General features: G+C 42.7%; 1 protein-coding gene across 3 annotated transcripts in view; it reads left to right on the top strand.

Annotated features, from left to right (window-relative positions):
- Window positions 1-15,050, top strand: part of VPS53 (VPS53 subunit of GARP complex) — a 69,474-nt gene that overhangs the window by 39,513 nt on the left and 14,911 nt on the right. For all 3 annotated transcript variants that reach the window (XM_052804661.1, XM_052804660.1, XM_052804662.1), the window contains 5 exons: window positions 1,967-2,209; window positions 3,677-3,824; window positions 4,775-4,857; window positions 8,502-8,580; window positions 13,523-13,671. In XM_052804661.1, the coding sequence (XP_052660621.1) occupies window positions 1,967-2,209; window positions 3,677-3,824; window positions 4,775-4,857; window positions 8,502-8,580; window positions 13,523-13,671 (702 nt within the window). The remainder of the gene's footprint in view (window positions 1-1,966; window positions 2,210-3,676; window positions 3,825-4,774; window positions 4,858-8,501; window positions 8,581-13,522; window positions 13,672-15,050) is intronic.

The following is a 15,050-nucleotide window of genomic DNA, read 5'->3' as shown; positions in this document are numbered from 1 at the left end:
TCACGTCAGTTGAGCAGCCTGATGTTTTTATAGTTCTTGTAACAAAGCCGAGGAACCGTGTGTATCTGTGGAATCAGAGCTATGTGAAGTACTCAAAGCAGCAAGCAATAAGCATGAAAAGGGGAGCTACTTGTCTTTGCAATAGCCTATGGGCCTAGCTTAAGCCAAAGAGCCTTGCTTCATGATTTAAAGCCCTGGTATTGCAAGCACACTTCTGTAGATTAGTTTGGCCCAGTGGATCATCCATGGTAGGAACTCAACCGTTTTGGTGCAGCGATCTGTAAGTTTATCAGGAAAGAGACAGGTCACCTTTTCTACTTGTGTGGTGTTGTGAGTTCTTTGGTAAACTGGAATCAGAGTGGTTTTTCTCTTTCACAAGACAAAAAGAAAGAAAGGACAGAAACTGGGGAAAAGTTTTCGTCTTTGGTGTGGTTTTTCCCCTTTCATTGGCAGAGGTAAGTGAGAATGAGCTGAAGAGTCTTAGCCGCTGTGCCATCGGTGCTGGCGGTAACGCCGTACCCATCCCAGGAGACCCTAATGCAGTCTCTTTGCATGAACTCTTGTGTTGTGCTGGGTGCCCTGTGAGCTGGCCTAAGATTAGGAGAACATTCCAAGTTGAAACTCTTTGAGAGGCTTTTAAAGGAGGTTTTTCGTTTCTATGGACAACATTGCAATTCTGTCAAATAAGTCTGTTTCTGAAAAATAATGATAATACATTAACTATAAAATAATGCCTTTTTTTTTTTAAAAAAAAAAAGGTAGTTCAGTTTTTTGTGGGAGTTACAGTTCAGATTCTTTCTTCTCCCATTCCCTTTCTAACAATTTGGCTTTTTACTTCGGTACCCTGGATCATGGCACAGCACAGCCGTTACACACTCAGCTGTGAGAGGGATGAAGGCTGTGCTGTGGGAAGGGGAGAGCTGTGGGAAGTGGAGCTAAGACCGTAGTGGAAATGGGAATATAAAATACAGGAACTTCACAACTCCTTTTGGTCAGCGGAGTGCCACTCTGTCATCTGAAATGTCTATATATTCCTCAAAAGCCAGACTTCCTTGTGGAAGGTTGTATGTATTTCTGTGTCTGGGGGAGGAGGTTTATTGCTGTAATTTAGTTCGTCTGGCAAAGGTTACTCCACTTAGCTGAGCTCCGGTGTCAGGAGAGCTGGTCTTGGTTCCTGACACGGATGTGCTGTCTCTGGAGGAGTAGGACCAGAGGAACTCCCCAAGATCAGAAGACTTCTTTGGTTCTGTATTGATGGTTCTGGCCCTCTGCCATGCTAAAAAGCCTTTTTGTTGTGATGAAATGGTGGAGTGAAGTTTATTGTTGCCTAAAGACCAAAGTATTTGAGTAAGGATCAGGTTATAATGAATCACTGGAGACAATAGGAGGGCTTTTTGTGCTTTTAAAAAGAGTTTAAGTAGGAAGTGCACTTTGTGCTCATGCTGAATAAAACTTCTTTAAAGGACGTGTGAAGTTGTGCAAAACCAGGTGGTATCCAAATGGGACCAAGAAATAGCAAATGGCACACCATTTTGAGCACATCCCTTTAAAAGCCATATTCCCCGAGGTCTGCTCCAGAGGCCGCTGATATGGGAAGCCCGACTGTTACTTTTGCCAGTGCCAGGAATGAAACTTGAGCATACGCTTTATGCACTTGCATCAAACGTGCTGAACCCAGTCCTGGCAGACTTGTGAGCTTTTATATGTGACTGGAGAACAGATTGAAGCTGCCACTAAAACTCTTGAGTACAAAAGGTCGTTACTCATCAGTTCAGTCCGCATTATTGTATGAGCTTTGTGCTGAGAGGGTGGAGATAAGAAAGGGTGGAATACCCAACTGCTAAAATCTGAATGTGTTTGCTGGTGTCACAAGGCAGGGCATCTGGTTTTAAGCATTATTCTCTCTCTTCCCTCCCTTTCCTCCCCCAACATACTAAAATATCTTTCTGTTGTTCCCCTTCATCAGAAATCTCGGCGAACTGATTGACAGGTTTGTGGCTGACTTCAAGGCTCAAGGTCCCCCCAAACCCAATGTGGACGAAGGAGGAGCCGTCCTGCCCAGCTGTGCTGACCTCTTTGTGTACTACAAGAAGTGCATGGTGCAGTGCTCCCAGCTCAGCACAGGCGAGCCGATGATAGCCCTGACCACCATATTCCAGAAGTACCTTCGGGAATACGCCTGGAAAATTCTGTCTGGAAACCTGCCCAAGTGAGTTTCACTTCCCAAATGCTGCAGCACTGTCTGGTGAGACATTCCAGTGAGGAGCAGATGCTTTGTAAACATAATTAATAAATACATGCTTGTGAACGCTTAGGTTTCACCATCAAAGAAACCACATAGCAGCAATATGACTACATTTACTTCACAGTTTTCTCAGTAGTTCAATTTGTTGCACTGAGAAACAGCAAGAGACCAAATGGACAGTCACGGGATTGTTTTTCTTTTAAGGGCCCCTGGAGGATAGCTTCATATTTGGCTTTGATTAGCAGTCAGATTTACAGTTTCTTGAAATTCCTTTTGAAATGCCAGCCCAAGTCTCTTTAGAGAGGTCTGGCTTTCAGAATTGTACTTACCCTGCTACTTGGGTAACCAATTCATACTGTGATTCCTAGCTGCCTTAGCTCAACGTTATACATATAGTAATTTATAATGAAGGTGGTTTATTTGTGTTTTGCTAAAGTGCTTACCTGTAACTCCCTCTGCTCTGTAACATTGTATAGATGTATGAATAGAATATTAGATGTAAATCCAGTGAAAATAAAGGAAATCATTATGAGTTTACACCAATATGGATAAGTATACAGGCTAAAGGAGCTCCTTCAGATATTGCCAACCTTAACTACAGATAATTTTGTATGCTATTTACCATCTTCAGCTTGTTTCCCTTGTAAACCTGGGAGCAGCAGAATGAATTTCTGAAACCAGTAAAATATTTTACAGATGGAAGGGGAGAGGGTTACATGCAGACAAGTGGAAAGATAAATTTAATGTGCATTCTCCATCAGACCTCAGTTGCATTCTTTATACACATTTTTTTGTGTGCTCCATTTTTGCTGTCCAAGATAAATATCACTGTCCTATTTTTTAATGGATTTGGATTATAAAGAGTTGAGAGGTAGGGAATTTCCTGACTCTAAATTGTTCTGAGTCCTTCTTTGTTGATACACAGCCATGAATCACTGGAAGACAGTGGAAAGAAGCCACATCTTCTATAATTTACTGTGTTGATATCATCAGTTTTTAAAACAGGTTACCAAAGTTTCAAATGCATGTTGACATCTGTTTAAGACTGAGAAGATAAATATGACAAGCTGCCTGATAGTTACTGAGATTTTTCTGTAATCTTTAATTAGATTTCGAGTAACTGGCAGTGAAGGTGAAGCTAGCTGGGGAAAGTTGTATTCCACTTGCATCCTAATCTAGCATGTTGTGAATGAGTGAGTTGTCCTTTGCCTACAGACTTGATACAAAGTTCTGTTTGTCTTTCTAAAAGATCTTCCTTAACCAAAATAGCAGTTGCGGGTTTGATGTAGAATGCCACTGACCTGTGTTGCACAGGGCATTGGACTTTGTAGTCATAAGGGCTTTTTATGGCATTGAAATCTAGTACTAATTTTGCAGTGTGTGTGTCTGTACACCTGAAAGCCCTAGAGGTTTTGTCTGTTTTTTTTCCAGGACAACTAGCAGCAGCGGTGGGCTCACAATCACTAGTTTGCTGAAAGAAAAGGAAGGCTCTGAAGTGGCAAAGTTTACTTTAGAAGAACTCTGCCTCATTTGCAGCATCCTAAGTACTGCAGAGTACTGCTTGGCGACCACCCAGCAGGTGAGCTTTCCTCTACAGCACCTCTGAGACTGCACCCAGCAGCAGCCCCTCTTCTGTCCTGAGATGCAGCGCTGCTCCCTCTTCAGGGGTAGGCTGCTGTGGAGACTGGAAGAGTCAGAAGTACTAAAATATCTGTAGTAGTGTCTGCTCCACACAGTGTCCCATTGATTATTGAACTCTACATTATTAAATCTATATTTCAAAGAAAGAAAAGTAGTGATTTTGCTTTTTCTACCTGAGAAAAGTAATTTGCTTGTAATCCAGCTCTGCAACGTCAGTTTTGGATTCAGTCCTTTTATACTTGTTACATAATTTGTTTTGGATAGAGGACCAAATTTTTAAAAAAAAAAAAGACTCTTGTCATGGTTCATGATCTCCCTCTTATAAAAACAAGAAAAACAGTAATTCAGAATAGGTTTGGGACAATGCTTGTGTGAAATATTGGGGCAAGGTGGAGTGAAGAGAGGAGGTATTTATGCTGATATGCTTTGCAGCCACAATGCTTGTTGCATTCAGGTGCTTTCAAAATGCCATAGGTTAGTAGATGAGCTGTGATGTTTGGCTGTATCAAGGTCTCTCCACCACTAGAACTGGCAATCCTCCTCCTCTGCAGTTTGGGCACAGGCAGGGTGTTGAAAAACATCTTTATTAGCAGGACAGGTGCCACAGTGTCAAGCTAGTACATTAGCATGTCATACTAGAGTTACGTATATGACCTTGGAGTTTTACTTCTTTGAGGACACGGTGCCACCACAGGCCATCCTGGCAGATCAATATGTCCAGGGTGTCCAACAAGGGGAGTTTTCCAGTGTTCACTGGCTGAGTTTTGGATATGGTCTGGGCACAGATTAGGTTTTAAGAAGCTGACTTTTCCAGGACGTAAGTTTTCAAGAATGGTCATTCCAAGAAAGAAATCTGATCTTTCTGTTGCTTGTTTTGTTTCCTAACAGTTGGAAGAGAAACTCAAAGAAAAAGTGGATGCAAGTCTAGTGGAGAGAATCAACCTGACGGGAGAGATGGACACTTTCAGCATGTATGTTCAGCAGATGCATCCTCCCAGAATATATCAAACATCCTAGTTCGTCAGCCAGATGGTGCTGGAGTAATGCAAGCCCAAGATCCCAGTGTCGCAGGACCCAGCCAGCAGTAGGACCCACCCAGATACGCAGCCTAGGCATAGGCATTTCCCTGGTGAAGGAACAGTCATCCTTTGGCTAGAACGAGAGCAGCAGTAGTACAGACTTTAGATGTAGTTGTTCCCCATCGTCCTAGCCAAAGGAACAAGAGCACTGGAAAGGGGAAAGGAAACAGTGAGTTTCCATTTGAAACATCATTTGCATCTTGGCAGCTCTGTGAGGTGGCTGTTACATTTCAAGAAAGGAAGCTATTTCAGTACATTCCTTCCTGCTTTAACTTCCCACTGTTAATCAGCAGCCTTGTCAGTATGATCAAACCCCATTTCAGAGGACATAAAAGACTGATCCAATCTTATATTTGGGGATTATAATTGAGAGAAGATTATCATTCATTAAAATAACTTTTCACGTAACGATGCTAAAAATATTCCTCTCTAACATCCTCTCCTTTCCACCACTGACAAACAGATTGAATATTTTTTGAGAGAAGGAAATCAAGGCAAAAAAATAATTGTTTTGCCTCACATCAGACAAAAGAAAACCTTGGCAAAGCTGGGAAAATAATCCCTATCACCAGCTCTCCTTCTCCATAAAACGAAGATTCAGCCCAGATAGCAGTAAGATTTTTTTCAGAAGACTTCCTTCCTGTGATTTCTCATCTCTTGCTCCAGTGGGCAGGATCCCACTGAATCTCCATCCAGGTTTTTCACATGGTCTCGGGCTCCATTCCAGGTTGCAGAAACTCCCTTCCCTTTAGATATTTCTCAGACCTTTTTAAGAGTGAATCCCTGACCAAAAGCTAGGGTTGCTGTGTCCACTAAGCCAAAGCAAGCAAGGTAGCTGGGGAGTAGAAATAAAATATGCCATATGATCGGATTTTCTTAACATGGACAAGTTGAGGGTGAGTTTTGTGTTTTCTCGTGACCTTCTCGGCAGGAGCCAGCTACCTTGAGTCACTGCTCAGTTTCCACAGTGGCTGCCTTGTGAGGTGGTTGGTTGTAGGCAGCCCGTATGATGTGTTTTGGAAATTGTTTAAACGTATAGTTCACATTTGCTGGTTTGGACAGCTTTAAAGTTAAACTGACAAGCCTGATGTATCTTGTAACAAAGGCTTTTTAATTGACTTTCAGTCTGTTCCAGTATAGCGCTTTGTCCAGTCTTCTGTCAGTGTAAGTCATAGCTATAAACTTCTCTGGCATTTGCTCATTCAATACCAAACAAATTGTTTCTTCTGGGATTTGATGTCTTGTTAGGCACGGTCTTAAAGTGATAAAATGTTGCTGCTTACACACCCTGGAAAGTGTTTCTTCATTTGCAGAAAGGATAGTGCAGAACCACCCCAAATATGTATAAAGCGATCGACTCTGAGTGGGGGGCGGGGTTACCCCTGGGGTGGCTAAGCATTTTGAGGAAATGTGGGAAAAATAATGAGCTTTCCTTGAAGCTCCACAGAAGGAAAATTATTGTCATGTAAATCCAGAAATCCATGATTCCCACTTCCCTGCCCTATTAATCTGTTGTGAGATTATGGGCAGCATTTAGAGACCCCTCGAAGGCCTGAAGCGTTGAGTTTGCTATAGTACGAACTTACTGTACTAGAACTATACTGGTCGTTTATGGCCTCAGCTTCCCAATCTATCAGCTTCTGTGCATCTGTCAGGGATTGTGTGAGGATTCATTAACTGCTGCTGAAGTACTGTTACATGCTGCCGGGGGCAAAGATTTGAAGTGGCTTCTAGCAGAACCAGGATCCAGGCCCTCTTGGCATGTCATGATGCTTTGCGTTTGCAACACGCTTCTTGCTGCACCCTTACCCCTCTACAGGAGGTATTTATTTTGAAAAGTAGATAAATAGGTTTGTCTCCCTGTTTGCAATCTTGTGGTTTTCAGGTGAGAGCCTGTACTTTGTGACCCAGCTTCAGACAGACTCCTGACATGTGGAGACTAGTGATGAAGTTGCTTTCCTTCCACTGAGAGGGTTGTGTTTTGCCTTGGTGCTGAACCACAACTCTTTCCTACGAGTCACTGCCAGCAGCTGCCCTGCAGGAGTCAGCTGTGCCCAAGAGACGGTTATTTCAGTCTCACTCCTTTGGCATTGCTTGAGCTGGTGGAATCCCCCAAGGGAGTAAATCCTGTAGCGCCCACCAGAAGCAGTGGCACCAGCAGAAATGGTCGCAGGCTTTTTTTATGCCAGTGCAAGTTTCAGGTCATGTAAACTTGAAGCCAGTAGTCACTTCATCTCCCATGCTAATTTTTCCAACTAATTTTGGATGAATTTGGCTTTACAAACAAATTAATTGCTCTGAAAGAACAGTCTTTTACTTGGCATCCTGTTCCAGTCTTTATGGGCTGGAGCTCTAGGAAAGGGAATAGACAACCTCTGTGGGTTGTGGTGAAGAACAACACTCAGATCCCAGCAGCAGAATTAAGAGTGGGTGATATATCTCGACAAGGAGGTGGACACTTAAAAATATTTTGAACAGTGAACTCCAGAGTAGTACCCAGAACTTCACAAAGAAGATGAGGGGGAGGAAAGATGGTTTGAGGAAGCATTGGACAGATTTCTTACAGATCTGCAATTCCCATCTGTGCTACCATCATGAGAAAGAGCAAAAGTAAAATCCAGTTCTTACATATATAATCCCAAAGTTGTAAACAGGCATCTGTGGCAGATTTAAAGTTTACACTGTTTTTAAAAACCGTATTTACTTAGTGAAACACAGTCACTTATTAGTTCTAGCAGAAGTTGCCTGTAACGCGAGTACTGGGTTACGTGCCCTTGAGGGTGGTCTGAGTTGCTGCAGACAGTGTTTCTCGGCTGTTGTTTTAGGATCGGTTGCACCTTTATGCACATTGTAATATGGTGGCATCAAATATGTCTCTAAGCAATATCATGCTGTTTAAAAAAAAGGGGGGGGGGCAGGAAGAGAAATGTGTTTGACTAATGTGTTCTTTAGTCTGGTATATGTCTCTGAGAAACTCAAACAATGGATGGCGGCAATCCTAGACATAGTGTAAATAAGACATCTGCCTTGATCTTCTCAAATGGGAGACATGTTCAGAACTCATACAGATGTACTTTTTAAAATCCTCTTTGCAAGTTTCTGTGAGTAGTAGAATATTGACTGTGAATAAGTGGAGAGATGATAAAATGTTGGTTTTATGCAGACTGGATTAAATTTGAAGCCAAATCCCAGTCTGGGCTCGATACTCAGGGGTTTCTCCTCTCCTCTTCCTGATGCAAAGGTGGGGGTTACCCCATCTGACACCTTTGATCTCCAGCCCCTTCTATGTGTCAAAACAGAGACAGGTGAACTGTAAAAATGTCCTCTCTACACTAAAGCCCATTGTGTAGCTTCCTGATGAACCGCACGCAGATCTTCCCGGCTTCTTCTCAGTACAAGTTTTAGCCATATGTATTCACAGCATAACGCTACTGTCAGCTAGTAGATGATTTTCCTCCTTTCACAGTCAAATAAGCCAGTTCTGGCACTGTGTTGCTGAGTACTATTCTAAAACTCGTGCTTGATTTTTTTTGCAGTGTAATCTCCAACAGCATACAGCTGTTAGTGCAGGACCTGGATGCAGCCTGTGACCCTGCCCTGACTGCCATGAGCAAGGTAGGGGATGGATTTGTTTCGGGAAGAGGTAGTCTTAAGATCCATGTGGAGTCCTTGTTTGCTTTGATTGCTTGATTTCACTATTGACATATCCTTTTATGCTGCCTTGAGACTTAGCCATCTATTGATTTCTTCTTGCTTCTTAGAGCAGCAGTTGCTGTAGTTATAAATATATCCTTCACTCCAAAAACTCCTATCATTCATATCAGAGCTTTCATTCTTTTGCAGCATGTTAAAATACATGGATAACAAATATACTTTCTGTAAGTATCTAAGGCTTTCGCTTTCACCTCCTAATGCCAGTGGAGCCTTTAAAATTGGGAAAACTTGTTAGCATGAAATTTCAAATACACCTTCTCATTTGCTATCCTCTTTGTGTTCTTTGACAAGGAGTTTTACTAGCCTGCTTGTTTGTGGCCATTAAATGGAGGTACTCAAAGGGTAATATGGAATTGAGATTGAGCCCTATTGCTTCTGTGATCCTCTCAAGGACATATGGAGCCATTCCTAGAGAGGCCCATGTGATTAGTGCTTAAGGATTTTGTTGCAGTTACACTGCTGGCTTTTATACGTTTGAAACACAGAACTGTGTTTTCTTGCCAAAGTATTGTGAAAACCCAGACTGCTTTAGACAGAGGTGAAGACAACAAAAGTGGATTGAACTATTTTTTTAATTAGAAATATTAAACATAGAGCTCCATTTTTGTAGGATCAACACACTGTCTCGCTGCCATGAATTTTAATAGCTTTCTGCTTTATGATGTATTCCAGCTGTAACTAGCCCCGCCACCCCCAGCTAATATTTGAAGTGGAATGCAGCTGGTAATAGAGCTTGTACATGTTCCAAATGAAAAGAGGATTTTTTTTTTTTCCAGTAAAATAACACCATTGGGAAGGGCTCAGCACTTCAGGTGTTGCGTGTCTGCCATGTCAGTTCCTTAGATCCCCTGAACCTACGTAGTGTAGTAGTATTTGAATCACTTAGCTCTGACTGTTTATACCCAAGTAAACCACAACCTTGAGAAAGGAGCAGCTGGTAGGCCATTTATTTTTGTCTTTGGAACACTGGTAAAATGCAGCACATGTGATGGGACTGATGATATATAAACAAGTTAAGTGTTATGAAATTAGCTAAATAAATACTTGTCACTTGTGCACACATTCCACTATTTGCATCAGACAGAGTCACTTTTATGTGGTTTTTACTAGACCTGGGTTTGGTGGAAGAGATTTTTTTCCTTCACCCTCTTCTTCCCTTTCCTTTAGGGCTGGGTTATTACTCTGACAGTCAAATAAGAAACACATATAATTATTTAAATGCACAGTTAGTATTTGGAAGTGTAAAATTTCAGTCTATATTAAAGGAGTAAAGACTGCGTGGCTGATCCATTCCAATTTTCATTTACTGGGAAGGCATGTCTGACTCAAGACCCCTGCGCCATTAGGGCTCTTCCTTTGTTTAGCTTCTTTTCATTTACTTCACTCTGGTGTCCTGCAAGATTGAACATCACCAGTCCTCTGTTGGAGTCTCTTGATTTTGTTTTTTTTCCTTGCAAAAATGTTTGGTAACTATAGAGGTAAATTAAGAAATACTTAAACCTCTAAATCCACTTTGGCTGCAGGCCACTTTGAGAGATTTAACACAGAAAATGGCATCGTGAATATTGCTTTCAGCTGGGAACGGTGCTCAGTTTCCCTGATTCTTTACCTTGTGTATTCTGGAAGAAATGGTAAATGACAAGAAAGCCCCATATTACAAAAATTGTAGGTGATAATCTTTACTCAAACTTTACAGCAGGTGTAGAATGATTAAACATGGCTGTAGGACGGGGAGCTGGGATGTGGGGTAGGAATTTGCCCTAAACCCCTGTAGTCATATTCTGGATAACAAAGTACTGTGAATGTGTTGTACTGATCTGTAGCAGGTGCTTAAATTGCCTGGTGTGCTTTACTTTTAATTGTTGGGATGAGGGAACTGCTAATCTGCATGGGATATTTTTGCCCCAATTAAGTTTATGGATTGCACTGGATAAGGCTTGATTTACTTGCTGAATTAAACATCAATTTATATGTAAAACTGTGCTTGTAAGTGGGGCTGGGGGACATTTTAGTGACTCATGTTGATCGCTTGCTGGTTTTTTATATTTTGCTAAAACCTTTTGGCACAGCTGCAATTTCCTACTTCCTTACAACTGAGTGGACAACAGCAAGCGCTTAAACACGGAGCTTTAATAATCTCTGCAATACACACAAGGAAAACCCCAAGAGCAGAGCAATCAGAGCTGCCAGCTGCTAATTAAAAGTCAGCATGAGTGCATTTTAGCCCTCAAACAAGGTGCAGCATGCAACAGTGCAAACCAAAACTCGTGTCAGAAAACAACGGAGGCAGATTCAGAGGCAGCAGTATCTGCTGCCCGCAGCACCCAGTGGCTTTCCTTTCCCTCTCACCTCTTTTTGCATGAGCAACACAAGGGCAAGGGAGAAGGTGCTGACCCGGTGGTTACAGATGCTCCCCTTGCCCAGTCCGGAGCTTATCGTTAGGATAAGCTGGCAGTGGGATGCTACTGAGCACGGGGAGACCTGGACACTGATTCATCCTCCGTTAAATCACGAAGCAACCCCTTTTGCTGGAGACCCATGACAGTGCTGGACTTGGAGGAGGGACCTGGTGGTTCGTCGTTTGGCCCTGCCATCCCACTCCCAGCTCTCTGGGGACACGGGGACATGTGGGGACATGGGGACCCACAGCCAGGCAGACCCAGGAGTGCTCTTGAGCCCCCGCTATGCCCAGAAGGTAGTGCAGCTCTCGTTAGATGTCAAACCACCCCAGTTTTGCTCAGGGTTTCTTTCTTCTCCTCCCCTTTTTAAGAAAGCGCCCTAAAATCTTGATGGTCTGGTGTTTTTGTTGTGAAAACCAGCTCTGAAGGTAGCACCAGGTCTTCAAACTCAGGTCCTGCCCTTGCAGGCAGCCGCGTCGCCCCGAGTCCTTGCGGCATGCGGGTGTCTTTCGGGTGCTGCGGGGTGCCCCATGTGCTGGGCTTCTGCCTTTGGCCGGCGAGTGCAAGGCCTCGCTGCTCCTGTTCTTTGGGCTCATTTTCGGCTTGTGTATGTAAACTATGTGGATATCCCAAGAAAAACATAGGACAAGGGAAAAAGAAGAATAAATTTAAAATGACAGGAACAAAGCTTTACCAGAAGAGTTAGGCTCATATTTCTTTTGATTACTTTTCAGTATGTGTACTATGTCTTTCATTGCAGCTACTGGGGTTTTTTTTGGGTGAAACACACCCACATACATGCACACAAAGGACTATTTTTACTGTTCATGCTTTAAAAGTTTGGTTATAAAGTATTGTTTTTGGAATGAAGACCAACAAAATGAAAGAGCTACTGTTCTATTGTTGTTGCAATAATTCAACACAGCAGTCCCTTCCCACTTTCTGGCTCTTCCCACTATGTGGGGATGGTCTGTTGGTTGAGGATCGTTGTCTATCGAGAAGAGCCAGCACTGGGAATGTGCGAGTCTGTCAGAGAAACAGGCACAAAGTATCTTTTTTGGATATGACAAGTACCATGAGAAGTAGAAAAGCAGTTGTCTCTTGAGCAATCTTCCAAGTGAGAATAAGACGGAATGAAAACCTGTAGAGCAGGTAATGAGAGAGATATCCTTTCTAGCTACCCAGGTGATCTGAGATGAGGAGGTTGGGGTTTTGTTTGTTTGGTTTAAATGAAGACAGCTTTGGTAGGACACATGTAGACTCTCTCAGACACTGTGGTTTTGCAAAGAATTTGTCTTCTCTTGCCCATCAAGTCACTTAGGCTGCATGTTGTTTGGATGGAATTGAATCAGCTGGGTTGCAGTGGACAAAGTAGCTGTAATTAAATTAAAACCAGGAATAAAAAACTACATGCAAAATCCAGAACTTGAGAAAACAAGTTTGAGGACAAACACCTCCTCAAAAGAAAAAGCTCATCTTCCACATGTGCCCTGTTTCCTATCCTCATTTCATATCTGTTTTCCTCCTGTTTCATCTTAAGCATGAGGAACAGCATCTTCAAACAGTTGGAGCACATTGCAGAGTGCATAGTGTCTGAACAGTAGCATGGCTAAGAGTGCTTTTTTCGGATGCTCGTTTTCCTCAGTGAGACTTTGTTATATAGATGGATGATTGGCCAGGCCTTACCCAATTACCTCTTTCCCCCCCCCACAACTTATACTGTGTACTCCCTGTGTACTGCAAATAAGGCTCAGAGAAAGTCAAGGGAGTCTCACATCTGGCTCACAGGGGCTATTCTCTTGCATTTCTGCTGACGGTAAATGAAAACAAAATGGGAGGTTGAGTAACTCTTCTTGTTTTGTATTTTTTTACATGTATTTGGGATGAGCTGAAGCTGGCATCCTAGCTTGTACACCAGAAGCATTTTCAGTGTGAGCTACGCTGGTGTAGAGTGCTTTGGACTTCAAGACTATTTCTACCTCTTCCATCTATCTGTCATCAGTCTTACCAGTATTAAAGTCTTGGCTGCCATACAGGAATCCAGACTTTGCAAGCTTGCAGATATTTTCTCAAATGCCTGTAATCAAGATTTATATGGGCACTTCATCCCGGCAAACTGGAAACTGTTAAATATCAAGGCAGTCTGGCGTGCTCCAAAAGCTTTTTTAATCCTACTGGTCTCCGTTTGTGTAGGTTACCGGTCACAGTCTCTCTCTGCTCTGGTGCAGAAAGGGCCGCTCTCGGTTTTCTTTGTATCTTGTGGAAGGGTTTTGCTCAATCAGTATAGTGACGAAGAACGTGACCTTGGTGGTGAATTGCAGAGGCAGTCTCTTGATGATTCCATAGAGATCTTTTGGCAGGAAGTTTGTACAGTTTTCCTTACCTATTGCTTGAATCTTAATGAATTAAGCAGTCTTTTTGGTTGTTTTTTCCCCTTTGTGCAGATGCAGTGGCAGAACGTGGAACACGTTGGTGACCAGAGTCCTTATGTCACCTCAGTGATTCTCCACATTAAACAGAACGTCCCCATCATCCGCGATAATCTGGCCTCCACGAGAAAGTATTTCACTCAGTTCTGTATAAAATTTGCAAAGTAAGTTACCAACATGGCACAGAGTTTATCGAGGTCTCTGGTTCTCACTAGTCTGTTTGTGCATGATAATCTATTTGCTTTCTAGTGTGCAGCATCAGTGGCTGTTAGTATCTGGGTCAAGACCCTCTCCATCCAAGGAGACCACAGAGGGAGGTGGGGTAGGGCAGCAAACACCAGCAGCTGCTGGCAAGGTTAAAAGATTTTTCAATTTCATGTCTGAAGTTTCCTGCTGAGGCAGATTTTCTCAGGTATTTGTATTGATTGGTTCCTCTTTATGTGCCTAAACCACCCCATAAACTTTTGTGATGATCACTGTCTACTGTTTGCCAAGTACAGAAAGTTTTGGGTTGGACATCTTTAAAAAACTTTGAATGTCTGAATGTAGACATGATTCTTGCTATGGGAACCTATTTTCCTTCCAGTGATAAGAGGCTGCAGTGCTTCCAGGTACTGAGAAATTTAGTGCATCATTTGCCTCAAAATAACTTTTCTAATAGCTGTAGCACTGTTGTAAGGAGGGCATGTGTGATGAGTATATTCTACCTTCAGAGTCTAAAAGCTGCTTTTTTATGCAAAAATAATTTAGTAAGGAGGGGAAATATACATTCAGATTTTGGGGGATATTACGAGTGTCTTCCTGGCAAGTGACTTGAGCAGCATGAAAGAACTGGAAGATGAGACAGAAATGCCCCTTGCCTCTGGATTCAGGGTTGAGGGTACAGCTCTCCAGCGTCTCTTGGACATCCAAACTTGGAAATGATGTGTCTGAAACAAAAATGCAGTTCTTTGGGAAGATAATTTGAACCTTTCCCTGCTTGCCTGTGGCCAGCTGAGCTTTGCATGCCAATGCCCCAAGAAAAACCCTCAGGAGGGCTCTGCCAATTGTAGCTGCTGCTTTTGGTGTTGCATGTGACTATGCTGGTAGACTTGGGAGCAGTACCATGCATATCATGTGTCACTCTAAAATACCTTAACGTTTCATTCATCTGTAATAAGCTAATCATCCTGAAATAAACTGTATGGCCTGGCAGTTACTGTGTGGGTTTGAGGCTGGAGCTTCAGCTCCTGCTTCAGCAGGGAAGGATGCAGCAGGGTCTCCTGAGAACTGTTAGCTTTCGCACCGGGGAGGCTGGCCTGAGAGTTTCATTCCCCCTTTCTATCTCAGGGTACTCATTAGTTTGCATTAAGGAGCAGTTACTGATAAATCATACTATGACGTCGCCCATAATCACTGTTTGAAATGCTATCTTGGTGAAAATTTATTGCACTTAAGCCTTCTATGTGGTTACGCTTGAATTTTATATTGCTAACATGGTGATAAATAAAACCCCCCATTTACTCAGCTGTTCACAGCATACTCTTAATACCTCAGCTTAGTT

Source organism: Harpia harpyja, chromosome 12 (genome assembly GCF_026419915.1).
Source record: "Harpia harpyja isolate bHarHar1 chromosome 12, bHarHar1 primary haplotype, whole genome shotgun sequence".
Lineage (NCBI taxonomy): Eukaryota > Metazoa > Chordata > Aves > Accipitriformes > Accipitridae > Harpia > Harpia harpyja.
The sequence above is the reverse complement of the archived record's forward strand: the minus strand, read 5'-3'. Positions and strand labels throughout refer to the sequence as shown.